This window comes from Ischnura elegans, chromosome 5 (assembly GCF_921293095.1).
Source record: "Ischnura elegans chromosome 5, ioIscEleg1.1, whole genome shotgun sequence".
Lineage (NCBI taxonomy): Eukaryota > Metazoa > Arthropoda > Insecta > Odonata > Coenagrionidae > Ischnura > Ischnura elegans.
Window position 1 is genome coordinate 133,438,142 of NC_060250.1, and position 16,709 is coordinate 133,454,850.

General features: G+C 40.8%; 1 protein-coding gene and 1 non-coding gene across 2 annotated transcripts in view; both read left to right on the forward strand.

Moving 5' to 3' along the window:
- Nucleotides 1–16,709, forward strand: part of LOC124159578 (arf-GAP with coiled-coil, ANK repeat and PH domain-containing protein 2) — a 92,484-nt gene that overhangs the window by 60,364 nt on the left and 15,411 nt on the right. Inside the window, exons 13-14 of the mRNA XM_046535479.1 lie at nt 7,974–8,184; nt 11,011–11,177. Of these exons, the coding sequence (XP_046391435.1) occupies nt 7,974–8,184; nt 11,011–11,177 (378 nt within the window). The remainder of the gene's footprint in view (nt 1–7,973; nt 8,185–11,010; nt 11,178–16,709) is intronic.
- On the forward strand, nt 16,342–16,414 carry Trnag-gcc. The gene has a single exon. It is a non-coding gene; the product is annotated as a tRNA-Gly (tRNA).

The window sequence follows — 16,709 nt, forward strand, 5'->3', positions numbered from 1 at the left end:
TTCTTATGAATTGGGGTAATTGAAGCATATTTGAAAAGGTCTGGGAAGACTCCAGAGCATATGGAGGTATTAAATATGTCAGAAAGGGGACCAGCAATGACTTTGGCAACATGCTTATTTATAGGCATGGGTATACCATCAGTACCTGCTGACCAACTATTTTTGAAGGAGTGAATAATGTGAATAATTTCAGTTTGCGTGCTTGGGAAGAGAAAAATACTCTGTTCGGGGTTAACTACTTTGAAATCAATTGTGGAATTCAGGGTTGAGGGTGAGTAACAGAATTGTTTATTGAAGCTATCTGCAGTGATTGATGGATCAGAGCAAGGAGTGCCATTAAAGAAGATCGGGGAGGGGGTCAGGGTTCCACAGGAGGATTTTGTGTTATCTTTGATCACTTTCCATGAAGCCTTTATAATGTTGTTTGAGTTTTTTATGTATGTATCAATTTTAATCCTACGTTCATTGTATACCATAGATTTAAGGTCTTTCCTGGCTACTTTGTAACTGGGAATCAATTCATTTTTACCGCTTTTTATCAGGGAGTAAAGGTTGCGTACATTAGCGGCTCTTTTAAGAACATTCTCAGAATATATCTTTTCCTTTAGAGGGAAGATTCTGCTTTTTTTCACATTTAGTGGAAAAGCTGCATTGAAATAGATATGAAAAATGTTAAGAAAGGCACTAAGTTTTGAGTTCAAATCCAGACTTGAGTATATCTCTTCCCAATTTTCTAGAGATAGATCATGAAGGAATTTTTCCATAGCAGAGTCTGAGAAAGCTCGCTGAGACATAGGTACAAGACGAGGTGGGGTGTGGGTTTTGATATGGTGTGGGTTTTGATATGGTGGTGGGGTGGTGTATATTCCGATGTTTCATTTATGCATAGGAATGCAGTTCGATCAAGACATGGTCAGCCTGGTAATAATTGTGATTTTGCTACATGGAATTGTGATTTTCCATGTAGGAAAATCAGAATTATTATCATGATCAATGTTCTGTAATTAATCAAATTGAGTTTTTTTCTCCGCTGCCCATCGTCCTCTGCAATGCTAGAGCAGATGTCAAAGTACCGTATAAGCGTGTGTAAGAGGCGCACCCCTATTTTGAGCATCGGAGCTATGAAGAAAAAAATTTTGCGGCATTTTTTTATACTATCGCGCAGTGTTTCAGACGTACGCCTAGAATTTCGACAGTTATCGAACTTTCCTCTTTCAATGTTACCGTATAAGCTTGTGTAAGAGGCGCACACGTGTAAGAGGCGCACCCCTATTTTGAGGATCGAAGCTATAAAAAAAAAATTTGCGACATTTTTTTTATCCTATCGTGCGGTGTTGCAGATGTATGCCTGGAGTTTCGACAGTTATCGAAATGTCCTCTTTCAGTACTATTTGAAAGAGGAAATTTTGATAACTGCGGCGGCATAAGAGGGAGTAGAAAGAGTTCCGATCCTCTCTTTGCATACGCCATCGCTCAACGTTGCTTGTCCTACTCACGAACGATTTTGTTTAAAAGCTCTCGCAGGAGTATTGCAATAGAAATGCAGCCGTGGAAAATTTTAAGGCAAAACACGACAGGCAAATGGCATGAGCTTTCCCAAGAGATTGAAGAACAATCGGGGCAATCTCAGCGCCGTAGGATAATAACCACGTCGTAGATTTAAGGCCCCTCGCACACGCACCGATTTTGGACGGCCGGTAAAATATCGGCTGTCCACATTCCAATAGTGAACAATGGGAGAGCATTGGAGCTTGCACACGTACCGACCACACGCCGGCACCGGCAAAATGCCGGTTAGCTGCCGGCTATTGTCACTGTGGATCGCCGACGCCGGCTCAAAAACTTAGCAACGTATCGTTTGACCGTTAAAAATCCGGCGTGTGTGCAAGCATCGCTTCGCCGGTAAAATATCGGCCAATATTTTACCGGCCGTCCAAAATCGGTGTGTGTGCAAAGGGGCCTAACGGAACTACACTCGGCTCTCCATCAGCTAATGGCTCTGCTGTTTTTTTCCTTTCCGAGACTCCACAGGAAAATATCAAGTTACAGGGGAATAATGGAAACGTGTTTCATCCCTACCCCATTCCACCTACTGACCTTTTTCGGTCTACCAGGTTCAATTCCCTGAGTTTCTGGAGGTCAAATGCTACTTGAGTCACCTCAACTTTGAAAGGTTTATATGCGGCCTCCGGTACTACCGACTGAGCAGCATTTGGTGGAGATCGGAAATTGCTTTTTAATTTGTGAATATATTCATATTCTTTCCCCAGACTGGATAACTCGTTTAACGTATGGAAGTCTCTACGCCTTATGAATAGTTTATAATCTGGTCTCATGTTGCGATACGCCCATCTAAGCTTTTCCTCCTCGCTAGGAATTTGCTCAAGCCTATTCAATAGCGTACCAAGACCCGTTAAATAGTCTAATAATAATAATAATTTATTTCACCGATTGGCAAGAGTACAATTGCATGGCTACGTCATAAAAAAGCTAATACAAATATCAAATAAAAATACAATGATGATGTGTCATCAAGATTTACAATTTACATGGAAACAATAAAAATATTTTTTCTAAATACATAAGAATTGATGAAATAAATAAGTACAATACAATAGTATGGACAAAATAAGATGTCACAACTAGCATCATGGAGATTATCATAATTACAAATTATCTTCCATATATTCGGAAATGCTGTAATAGCACTTTTTAGAGAGAAGGAGTTTCAGCTTGTTCTTAAATACATAAATTGAGGTGCAATCTTTTATTTCATCAGGGATTTTGTTAAATATAGCAGTGGCTGAATGCCTGGGACCCTTTAAACAGAGGGAGCTGGAGTACTGCTTGTGGTGTATATTATTACTTGATCTTGTGTGGTGATGGTGGAAGGTGGCATTAGAAGGAAATTTATCAAGGTTTGCTTTAATAAAGTTGGCACATGTCAGGATATAGATAGAAGGGAGTGTTAGGATTTTTGATGCAGCAAAGAGGGGCTTGCCAGGGGTGCGGATAGGAACTTGATGCATAGTCTAAATTGCCTTTTTCTGAGCAGAAAAGGCTTTTTTGGCAGCAGTTGAATTTCCCCAAAGCAATATTCCATAGGAAATATGAGCATGTACTTTGGCATAATAAACCATTTTCAGGGTTTCAAATGACACAATAGGAGATAATTTCCTGATCATATAAGTACCCACAGAAATTTTATTGATTATGGCCTGAATATGAGGATACCAATCGAGGCCATCTGAGATTAGGAACCCCAGGAACTTTGTTGAAGTTACATTTGTGGAGTGATTAATATTATTAATATGAGGGAGAAGAACTCTCTTGTTAGAGCTTTTAATAAGGAATTGTATGAAGAGAGTTTTATCTTCATTAATAATGAGGTTGTTGTTTTTACACCACTGATGCATTTCCTTAATGGTCAAATTAGTGATGTCCACCAAATGTTGAGCACTTTTGGCTGTGACAATGGTGGAGGTGTCATCTGCATAAAGAATGGTTCTACCATGTGACAAGTGATTCGGAAGGTCATTAATAAAAAGTAAAAAAAGCAGTGGACCAAGGAGAGATCCTTGAGGTACACCTCTGGTTAGTTTCAAGGGACCAGATTTTATAGTTGAGGATCCATATGGATAACAAACAACTTGTTGTCTGTCACTTAAGTGGGACATAATCCATTTTAGGGCAGGACCAGTGATGCCAAGAGTGATCTGCCAATGACTCATCTGGCCCTTGAGTTCTCTCCCTTATCTCACGTTCCAACTGCTCCTGGAAATCGTAATCGGTAAATCGACTTTTCAACGCGGACTCAAACTCAGACCAGGAATTTAACTTACATTTGTTCAAACGAAACCAATAAAGAGCCGTATCTTTCAGAAGTTCAGGCATACCCATCCATAATTGATCCTCAGTAATTCCATAGCCTTCCCTTAATTCTTGTAAACGAATCAGAAAATTTCCGACGCTATCCCCTTTGGCCCCTGAAAACTTCAAATTCCAGCGCCTCACGACGTCCATTATGTCCCTTATCTGGCTTGGAGACGCGTTCAGCAATTGCAAATTAACTTCATCCGCCCTAGCGTCTCCCGCTATCTCGCCTGATTCTCCCCTCACACGTGCAATTAGACGAGCCCTCAACTGAGACACGTTCCCGGTGGAAACCAAATTCCTCTCAGTCAATTCTGCCACTAAACCACTTCTTCGAAGGTGATATACCCAGCTAACCTGAGGGGTAGGGCCTCCTGCAGCTGAAGTAGGATTGTCTAAATGTAATAACTCCTCAATACCTTCCTCCGACATCACAATGAGTATTTCAAACAAAGATATAAACCACAGAGCACTAATCTCACCATTCGAAAACACAGTTTACTCCCCTTAAACGCAAAGCAAATATCCAACAAATCTAGAACAAAAATAAATGATCTAAATGACCCATTAGGGTCCCTGTCCGGGCGCCATTTGTAACGGGTGTCTCTCGTCGGGTTTGCGAATTCAGCCTATTTCGACTAGAGGCCCGTCCACCACGTAAGCACGCGGATAGCTAACAGTGGAGTGAATAATAACAAGAAAACAAATAAGATAATAAGCAACGGAAAAAATTAAAGGTACTATCCAGGGTTTCTAATGACCTTGAAGAAAACGACACGTTTCAATAGTAGCTGTTACAAGCCAAGGTAAGATATTTATTTCTCCAACTATTTTTGGATATTTGGCAGCACACAGAAAGAACAACAATTTTAAAATACATTCTCGCCTCATCGGCTAATATAGCAATCCTAATCACAAAATAATGTTTTCCCCCAACTATTTTAATATTTGGCAGCTCACAGAAAGAACGACAAATTTACAATACATTCTCGCCTCATCGAGGCCTATAGAAATCCCAACCACAAAGTAAAGTTTGGCATAAGGCGCACGTGGTCCTGAAGACCTGACATAAATGCACATGAATTGGAAACAGCAAGGAACACAAACCAAAAACAACGCTAAGAATTTAGATCCCAATAACGGGCACGTAACAGAAAATCACGAAAAGCAAAATTGAACATTAGAAATCATCAAAGCCCTTTAGCCACATACCTCAATCCCTCACTCACACACACACACACTGGTTTGAATTTTTAAGCACACTTGATGGAGAGATGTGGACTCCTGAAAGTTCGTAGGCCAAAAAGAGCTTTTTCGTGGCGAGCTCTTCTCTCTAGCATTTCCCTCACGGAGGGCAGCAGCAGCGTCACACACTAGCAGACGCTTCATTCCGGTGGCACATACACCTGCGCGCGCCTCCTCGCCGGCGGGAATCCAAACTGGGCGCTCTGGTTAGTCTGCGCCATGCGTTAGCCTGACCTTTTCTCTTGCGGTGGTCAGCCGTCAGAAGAAGAAGGCGGGTATCGCCCAGACCACGGCCAGGGGTGACCAGTCCCTTTGCCGCGGACCCGTGGATCGCCGATGTCCTGAGTGCTCACAAACCTCAAATACATGCACACAACTTTATAAAAAAAACAAAATACACTTGATTATTGACGTACGTGGCTATCGGATTTGAGTTTATTCCTCCCAATTACAGAGGCAATGAACTTAGATAAAAAAATACGAAATCTAAAGAAAATAATTTGTGGCTGAGATAACAAAAGAAAATAATTTTTTTTTTCTTTGGAGCAAAATAGATACAATATATTCACACATTCCAAAATAATAACAGAGTGCATTAGTATTTACAAAAAAAAAACTTAACATTCCTCTAATTGCTTTACAATCAACATAAGGCAATAGAAACAAAATAAATATAGCTTTTAATCCTAACACCTCCCACCTGCTCCTTTGCCTCCGAACTTTCGGGATTCATTCTCCAACTTTTGAGGGTTACACAACAATGAGCACACTCGTTCGAATTTTTTCAACCGCAGGTTGTGACACCAATATTACTATATGCAGTATAAATGCCGCGGGATGCCCACTCGTGGCAATAAATTTAGCGCGCGCTCCGGAGCGAATCACCCCGTGCGATCTTTTCAATGTTCACCTCTGGGGTACCGATGTGACGGCGCGATGCTTGCAAAAAATTCAAACAGGAGCATTTTAAAAATACATCACTAAGGGAGAAACTCCCCTGCCTGCCGCTTGATTTTGACCCAGTGTTTCAGATGACTGACTCATGCTGAAAACCAAGGCCACTCAGTTCCCCTTGAACTTGCAACCGGTGAAGGGGAGGGGGGGAAGATAAGAAGTTTGTGTAAGAGGCGCACCCCCATTTTCGGCTGCAATATCTGGGAAAAAAGGTGCGCCTCTTACACGCGCTTATACGGTAATTGAAAGAGGAAATTTTGATAACTGCGGCGGTAATAGCGGTATAAGAGGGAGTAGAAAGAGTTCCGATCCTCTCTTCGCATACGCCGTTGCTCTGCGATGCTTGTCCTACTCACGAACAATTTTAAATGCTCTCGCAGGAGTATTGCAATAGAATTGCAGCTGTGGAAAATTTTAAGGCAAAACACGACAGGCACATAGCATGAACCTTCCCAAGAGCTTGGACAACAATCGGGGCAATCTCAGCGTCGCAGGATAATAACCACATCGTATATTTAATGGAGCCACACTCGGCCCTCCATCAGCCAATGCCTCTGCCGTTTTTTTCCCTTTCCGAGACCCCACAGGAAAACATCAAGTTACAGGGGAACAATGGAAACGTGTTTCATCCCTACCCCGTCTCACCAACTGACCTTGATCGATCTCCCAGTTTCTGGAGGCCAAATGCTAGGTACATCATCTACTGAGCCCGAAGATATCTCGATAGCTTTCAATAATTGTATGACATGCACGAGGTTCAAAAAAAGAAAGAGATCTAACGCGACGCATATCTGACAGAATTTAAGTTTTTTAAGATCTAATTGTTTGACACAAAGATTTGCAGTTACAACAAGGCTACTTATATTCAAAATAGTCCAAACAGGACAATTTCGGAAGAAACAAGCAAAGCATAAGCGCATTCAAACAAGACGAGACAGACTGGAAACTTTATGCAACGCAAACTGCGTATATCATATTGCTGCTCCTCCGCCCGTTCGCTTTGAAGGCAACGACGTCAAATGCAAGATCGAATTTTTTAAAGCGCAGGTTTTGATACCAATATAATTTTCAGTTGCAATAATCCTCATATCAGCGTCTGAAGATGATTTTTTGAAAATCAGGTCCCCAGCGTAATGGAAATTACTCGGCAAGACAGATATTGACTATTGACCAGGTATGTCATTCAAAAATACGCGTTTCTCTACGTTTGATAAGCGATTACTATATGCAGTATAAATGTCGCGGGATGCCCACTCCTGGCAGTAAATTTAGCGCGCCCTCTGGAGCGAAAAACCCCCGCGCGATCTTTTCCATGTTCACCTCTGGGGTACCGACGTGACGGCACGATGCTTACAAGAAAAGCAAACAGGAGCATTTTAAAAATACGTCACTAAGGGAGAAACTCCCCTTCCTGCCACTTGTTTTTGACCTAGGATTACAGATGACTGACTCACACTGAAAACCAAGGCCACTCAGTTCCCCTTGGACTTGCGACCGGTGAAGGGGAGGGGGAAAATAAGAAGTTAGTGTAAGAGGCGCACCCTCATTTTCGGCTGCAATTTCTGGGAAAAAAGGTGCGCCTCTTACACGCGCTTATACGGTAAACTTGAAACATTTCTTGTCAACAAGAAATGAAAGTAATTCAGTTTTACAAAGGGAATTCTAATGGAAATAGTAAATCTTGTTTATCCTTGTACTAAAATCCAATAATCCCTGTGCTTTTGCATCCAATTTTATTATATTTTTTTAAAGATCACAGAAAACATGGAAGGAAGGCATAACTTTTGCAAAGCAGATGATAATCCACAACACATGTACATAATGGGAGTTTTACTGTGGGTGCGATTTGATCAAATGTTGGGTTTATGATCCCTCTGTATCTTGCTCGTTGTGACCTATAGGTGGCCGATTGCGACGCAGACGCAGAGGGCGTGGAGGGTGGGGAGGAGGGAGTGGTGAACGGTGGTGGTGCGGCGTTGGAGCGTGAGGGTGAGATAGTGGACGCAGAAGTGCTCTTGTTCGGAGAGAACCTCGTTAAGCAACCGCTTGAGGGCAGTATTGACTTGAGCAGCGACCAGGACTCGACGGCTGGCGAGGAGGAAGACTGTCTCAGTGAGTCAGTCACATGCATGTCTCATTCATTGCAATCACACAGATGAGCAGGGCTCATGTCCTTGTTCATTAGGTGCCTACGTATACAGTTCAAGTGTTGCACATTTTTTGGACATTTTCTCATCTCTCCTCCCCCAATGCATGTAAAAATGAATATTTGCCCCCTCCACCGGATTTCATAGTATTTTTATATTTCCTTTGTACCGTGTATAAGTATATACCATGATTATCATGAAAAAGTGCATTTTGAATGTACTTTAAAAGTATTCATGAGTAAATTAAATATATATTACTTATTTAATTAGAATTTTTCAATATTGTGCATATCTCTGGGTATTCTGCATATTGTTGTGCATTCTGGGTATTGTGCATATTGTTCTATCTGGGTATTCTGTATTGTGTAGAGTAAGTTCATTGTGAGTGTAAAGGCCATTTTACAAGGGGCATGTACTTGCACAATTTGACGTGTGTATGAATGTGCTGTCAAAATTGCATCGTGTAAAGCAGTGAATTGCTAGAACACATGCGAGAATGCCTGGATGCGAGATGGAAAAATAGCCCCTGTTCTAATTTCATTCTAAAATGCAGTTATAACCTGCACAATTCCATGATACATTTCAAATTAAGTTAGAATTACATACAGTAAAACTTTGATTTTACGCAGTTGGAGGGACCGAAATATGGGCACTGTGTAAAATCAAAGTGTGTTAAATCAAGATTTGGTATTGAGGAGAAGTATAGTTTTCAGGATAACTCTTGCTCATCATTTTTAGAACCCCTTTTAGAAATTTTTAGAACACTTTTGTATAGTTCTGATTTTAGCCGGAAACGGATCCAGAAAAAGTCTCATATGTGTGGCTTTATGGTAAAAGAGCATGAATTCCTTTTCAGTCGTATCAGATGTATGTTTCCTGGATTCATTTACTCATTTGGAGGCAAGAAAATGAAGCCTAATAATCTTATTTACTCACAAGCAACGCCACAGATGACGTGTTACGTTGAGAAAAACAACGTTGCATTCCTGAACAATGTTTCCCATGGTTGAATAACATGGCAGAATTGCTAGCATTTCTGGTGCTAAGATTACATCTGTTACCAAGGAGAAATGTCGCAATGGTGATACTAAATGCTCGCTGAGAAGCTAATTTTCGAAAATATTCTCATTAAAAGCAGTTTTCAGGAAATCCGTTTAACCACCTGCAGACAAACAAAGATTGGAGATTGAAGAAATGAGATATCTGAGGATAGTCATCCAAATTAACCCCAGTAACAGAGAGCAAAATTTTGCTAATACAGCACAAAGGCTGTGGGCCTGGGTTCAAGTCCTGGCAGTAGCAGAAACTTATAAGAGATGGCCCTATCCCTACTAGAGAGTAATGTGGAGGGCACTTCCAGTGCACCACTCTGTCCAGCAGATGGGACGTTAAGCCCTCATCCCTTTAAGGCCTATCATTACAACCTGGCTAATGCCAATATAGGGTTCCTATCCCCCCAGCCCTTACTTCATGGTGCTAATGACTCCAGCTATCAGTTACCTCCTTCCAAATAGCATACCAAAGATAATACGTAGCACATAGGACCCGGGATATTCGGAAAATCAGATTTTTCCGGTGTTTAGATCACTTTTTTAAAGTTAAATTCAGGAATGGCTTAGCACCATTAAATCGAAATACAAAAAGTGTCCGGTGTTGTTATCAGATATGGGGAAGCAAAATATTACGTTAAGATGAGTCACACGGCTTGTGAGCCGAAGGTCCCGGCGCTGAATTCGCGGAAGAATGCCGACAGAGAAGCTATACCCGGTAGATTCTATCTACTTATGCTAAATTTTCATGGGAAAATGGTTTTTTAATACGTAAAAATTATAAAGAAGGAAGATTGTTCCGGACTATTAATAATTTTTTTTATTCATCACTGGCGGCATGATGGTAGTTGCGCGGTTATTTAAATAGCTCACCTTATCACTCACGTCTTGAATTTGACTTCAATGATTACATGACGATTGACGACGCGAGTTATTCTCCGAGGGCATTAACTCCCGTTCCGTTAAAACGCTTGCCACCTAGCGGAGTTAAGCTAATAGCTATTCAAGTTCCAACCATGTTTAACTTAAACCGTCTGACAATGAGATACAAGTTGAGTCGGTTCTGATAAGCGTGCAGCGCAAGCAATTTTCCCTCGCCTCCATTTGTCCCGCAGATGTGGGGTTAGCCTGGGAATGAGACAATGCAGGCTGCTTTTACCATCGTGTTGAATCACCATTGACTTACGTCCATACTAGAAGTACGACTATCTTTTTTGGATCACCTTGGAAGCCAAAATTTTGGCACGGGAGGATTTTTAACGGCTAATTTCGCCGTTACATTTCGCTGGGGCGAAGGGAAATATCCCGGTCAAGGCGAATGATTTTTTTCTCTGTGGAGTTTTCGCACAATTTGTGCATTGCGGGTGACTCACGTAAAGTTATTACCGTGGCTAGTCCCTGTAAACTTAAATTCGTTCTTGTATTCATTTTTGTAACTCATTTAGACGAATAAATAACCTAACTTCATATTGCTCCAGTCGGGATTTTCAAAACAAGTCGAAAGACAACTGCGTAAAATCAAGATTAGCGGCCTCTTTGGGGCTGGGGTTATGCTGCGCAAAATCGAAAAAACTGCGTAAAATCAAGAAAAGATGTAAAATCGAAGTTTCACCATTGGAATTCCCTATGCTTTCCGGCCGGACTTGAGTGTCGCTGCGTAAAAACGAGACTTGATGTAAAATCAAAGTGCGTAAAATCGAAGTTTTACTGTATATTGAAGTGCTCTCTTATCTTCATGACAGCGGAAGAGGACATCTCGACCCTGCATCCTGACCGACTTCTATATAGAGCGGCCGAGGCTCATAATCTACCAGTCATGTGCGAAGCCATCGCCCTGGGTGCTGACAAAGGTGGCTGGGTCAACACAGACGATCTCTCAAGGACCCCCTTCCACCAGGCCATCATCAGCGTAAGTGTCATTCTTTTTTTCATTGAAACAAAAGATCACTCCAAAAGGCACTCCAATCTTGGCAAGATGGAGCCAATTCCTTTATTTCCCCCAATGTTATGTCCTCCTCTACTACTGCATCTTATCAAGGCCACCAACATGGCTAGAATGCTCCTGCTGGAATGTGTGTTTTTCAGTGAGTACTAAGGTTTGCCGTAACTGTGGTAATTTTGCTGCCATGGATTTACCAGTGGCTCACCAGGGAGTGTGATTGAAGATGAAGCATATTACAGGATAAGATGCAGTAAATAAGCAGTACATATTCTGTAACGGCCTCTCCGTTGCCAGTCTACCGAACCCCCATTGCCATTGGCTCGACGCTCCCATAATCCCCCTGCCAATGGCGGCCGCCTTGCTATGACTTGGAAGTGGATTTTTCTCCTCATTCTTCTTGCCTGGGACGTGAATATTAACCCTGGGCACGTGTGTAATGCTTACTATCAGAAATTTTGTTAGAAGCCTATGAAATAAGTTATCGGATGTGAACTTGCCTCCTTCAAGATCATAGAATTTTTGGAAACATGGCATAGCATGATTTTTTTTGATAATAAACTGGCTTTATTTTCCACCTTTTTTAGTATGGAGGAACTTGATTATCCCGAAATTCGGGATTGGCTCTCGAAGTACATGCAGGAAAGGTGATGGGGATTTGCCATCTGCTGATTGTATTCGTCAATAATACATTTCAATCTCAAGGAATAAGAAATAGGAAGAGCTAAAGTATTGTTTTATTGGTCTAAATTATTACAATGAAATTGAAAACAAATTTCAGTAGCATTTTTACACTAATCTTCCTCACAAAGACGATTAATCAAGTGAAGTGTTCACGGTGCACCTTTCCTTGCTCACTCTACAATATTAATGCTTGAACCATTGATATATATCTTGAACCAATATAACTTAAACCAATTCCTTCAAATGGTTTTATTAGAAATTTTGTACTGTTGACATAGCATTTAATCTTATGTAAAATGCAAATGCAAAAGTATTAGCAATCATGAAACGTGTACCAAAAAATAATGAAACACCTAGATATATGCAAAAATTGTAATTTTATAATAGCACCGCCAATGTTATCTATGACACCGAAATCATATAATATTAAAATGAATTTTAGCAAAAAATAAAACCACTTTCATGGATCTCTATTTATAGGTCATCAATTTTGGATGTCCTACAACTCAAAGGTCCGGTGCCACACCATTTATTATGGCACAAAATTATTTGTTGGTTGTAATAATTAGGTGAAAGTAGCACCTGTACATGGCATCAACAGTTTCATGCTTGGTAGTTAACAGACACGGGACAACTAAAGCTCGCTCTGTAATCCACACAATCAAACAGGCTGTGACACTAACAAATTCAGATATAATGACATACAGTACTCAAAATCTCACCATGAATGACTTCATTGTGTGTTTCCGAAAAACCTGGTCAATTTCAAAAATCACTGCAGTGTCTTTAGAAGAGATTGACATTAGTGTCTCATTTATGCATCCACATGGTCCATCGAAATGTTCCACATGGCCCAAAGTAGAAGAAAGACTTATGTGAAGTGCTATTGAAAAATACTCCGTGCAAATTGCGACTCATTCACCGTTTCCAGCCAGTAGCAGTGGGTGTTTGCAAACATTGGATGCCATGGAAGTAAACAAGATTGAACTTGCTTTCAGTCAATAGATGTAACCAATCATTCAGATAGGAACTTTACACTGTTATGAATGCTGGGTAGAATGAAACGGCATTTTCCCCCCTTGAAGGTATGCAATCTTGGTGTAAAAGAGTCGAAAACATGCCTAACTTTGACATGCCTTAAAACAAAAAATATAAAAATACTTTTTTTTATTTTTTTTTATTGAAAGCAGAACATTTAAACTACCCGCTGAGAAATTTTAAAGAAAATAAAAGGTGGCCTTTTTTAGTAATAAATTGTTAAATAATGACTAATGTTTATTGTTTAAACAAGTCCTATTTGTTTATTATTGCTTCAAATGACTTGCAAGTTATGCCATAATTTGCATAAATGAATTCTCTTCAAAATAAAACAATAACCACTGCTTTATGGGCCATGGTTCCTTAGTAATCAGCATTTATGTGATTTTTCATTTTTTACTCTGAGGCCTGACACTGCAATGTTCAAGGGGCAGTAACTTTATGACGGTTCAGTTCTGAGCAGAGATAAAGTCATCGTTATTCATCATAAGGATACTGCTTTCACATATATAAATTTCAGAGAAATCGGTGATGGTCACCTGACACCCCTCTGCCTGATTTGAGATGAAATCCCCCGATAGATGATTTTTTTCTCAATCACTTCGTGAATAAACTTGGCCTCTACCAGTACAATCTTTTCCAGAAGTTTGGAAATGATGGATATCATTCTTTACTTCACGCAAGTGAAATCTATTGTTTCTGACAGAAATGTTTTCAACAGAGACCATGAATAATGCTGAAAAATAAGCTGGAAACTTTCTAATCACCACCCTTGTCCCCAGACTGATGAGTCATTTGTAAATCTTCGTTGCCCCCCTGTTATCTACTTTGCCGCAACTATGCTAATTTTATAAAAGGAATTATGGAAATATAAATGTTACTTTGAAAATGTTTCGGTCGCTGATTAATGTGAAAAGAAGAACATCCATAACACATTGTCTGCTGGTGGTACAACATTCACTGGTGACACTAGGTCCTCTGTACAATTCCTTTTATCACAGTTTCACCTTACAGTTTCCAAGCACTTATCTCCCTCCTATTCAGCTTTTTTCCACTCATTCCCTCAGATCCATATCCACCACTCCTCTTGCAGTGTTATCTTATTTGTCTTCTTTGCTTACACATTAAACATATTTTATTTTAATTTCGTCAAATTTTGTTGTAAGTCATCAAATTCCCTTGTGAAAAACATCGCATACACCCCCTAATTATGCCACTCACTAACACAGCACCCAAAATCGGGAAAAAATCCCTAATCCGCAGCTGGTTTATTTTCCCGGTTGATTCGCGGACTTATTCGCGGCCTGGCATCGAATGAGGATCCAAGGGGGAGGTACTTTTGCAAGCATACAACCCCCCAGGGGCCGGGACCCAATAATTCAACTGATACGCGCGATCAGCCGGGGAGGAGGGGTATGGAGGGGAAGGAAGAAAGAAAGAGGGAGGGGATAGGGATGCCTGCAGGGAGGGAGGGGGAAGGGAAAAACCCTTGCCGCCATGACTACTAGCGAAAATATTACTCAATTTACCAATGAAACTGGAAGATTTTTATATGAGTAGAAAAATCCAAAGATTATTTCATTGGGTATTCGTATTGGTTTCTCAGCCAGGCAGTCAGTGTGTGAGGTGAGAGGACGAATGCAATTTCTAAAAATCTGGATTACTTCAGTGGCACTGCTATCACTGAACACATGTGGTGCCAACACCTCAAAAACACATTGCGGTTGCGAGAAATTCAAATTCTTACACACGGAGATTACTTAAATCCAAATGGTACTCCCGATGGATGGGGAGTGCTCTACTGCACTGCAATCATAAGATTCAAAAAAAATTATAGCCTATTCCAAGGTATTTCCTTCATTATCTTCTTCCATTTGACCTTTATTTGACCCTTGCATTTATATCTTGGCTTTACTCACCTTATTTTCCCTTCCTCGCAACTGAGTTTTAAGCCACCGAGTGCATCCACCGGGATGTGGTTGGTGGGTCAACCTCGAGATATTGAGGTTAGCTACGTTATGTGTGAGTACTCTTGTCAAGTAAGCAGTCGTGGACAGAAAGCGGCAGCGTTCTGAGGGGTATAGAGACCATATTGGTCAATACAGCGACATACATTTCACCATGGGCATAGTAACATTTACTTCAACGGCTGTAGTACTGCGATGTGGAAGGCAAGGGGAAACCACTGCATTATTATCCCCGAGGGGTCGCAGCTACTCCAAATTTAAATAATCAGACATGATGAAATTCTCTCAGGTAAACTAGTCCCCCATTATGATCTCCAGGGGGGGACTACCCGAGAGGGTACATCAGTTGACTGTGATAAAGTTATGAGGATAGGTACATGGAACGTTAGATCACTTAGGACCTGCGGTAAGCTAGAAAACCTTGAGGTGGAAATGCAAAGATTGAATATCGACGTGCTAGGAATCAGCAAAATCAAGTGGCCTGAAGAGGGTGACTTTTGGAGTGGAAGCTGTAGGATTATACTCACAGGATCTCTAAACGGTAACGCTGGGGTTGGGATAATACTCAGGAAGAGCACCAGAATGTGTGTGAAAAGCTTCCTACCATACAATGAAAGGATAGTTATGGTAAAGTTAGAGACTAACCCGGTTGTTACGGTAGTGGTACAGGTTTACATGCCTATGACAGACTACGAGGAGGAAGAAGTTGAAGATGCCTATGAATATATCAGGGAAGTATTTAAACAGGTAAGGGGTGAAGAAAACCTTATTGTTTTAGGTGATTGGAACGCTGTTTTCGGCGAAGGTTAGGATGGAAGAATAACCAGAAAATATGGATTAGGAAATGGAAATGAAAGAGGAGAAAGAATTTTGCACAGAACACAAATTAGTGGTTGCCAACAGGTATTTAAGAATCAGTTTCGAAGAAGATATTCGTGGAAAGTGCCAGGAGACAGAAGAAGATTTTAACTAGCCTATATTTTAGTGAAGCAGAGGTTTAGAAACCAGATAAAGGACTGTAAAAGCTACCTGGTGACTTTGAGAAGATCATCATCATTCCCATACCCAAGAAGAACAGACCGGAGAAGTGCTAAAAATGAAATTAATGGTGGAAAATTTAAATTAATTCTGCATTCAAGGCACTGCAGGAACAAGTGACTTTGTATGCAGTCACGCGCACGGGTGCAAAGTTAATTACACCAAAGGATGAAGTTCACCATGAAAAAATATTTGACTTAGCCGGTATTCGAATCCGGATCTCCCGATTGCCGGTCAGGCGTGCTTCCAGTGAAATTCACCGTCGCAGACCAGTGGCAAAATAAGGGTTTTTCACTAAGGGACAGTGGCTTGGTAAGCACGACCCTCGCCACATGTGCCACAGTGTGGACTTGTGACACCAACATCTTGTTCGGTAAAACCCATCCCGAAGTTTGCTCTGAGAAAATGGCTGGGTGGTGGAACTGGTTAACACGCCTGACCGCCAATCGGGAGACCCGAGTTCGAATCCCGGCTAAGTCAAATACTTTTTCATTTCCAACTTCATCCTTTGGTGTATTTAATTCTTCATTGATTGATTTTAGGCTTCCGAAATTGTATGAGAATGTAATTTAAGTGTGATTAGCTGCAATCGGATGATTTATTATTACCGATAAATTTATGCTAGTAGTTTTGAAAATTACATGTTATATGCAGCAGCTGCACGTTGAAAAGTATGGAGAGGCAAAGTAATGATATTTTAGTTGGATGGTGAAAATGCTGTGCTATTTTCCTCGCATTTACAGGTAGCCTCATCAAGATTATTTTCAAAATTTAA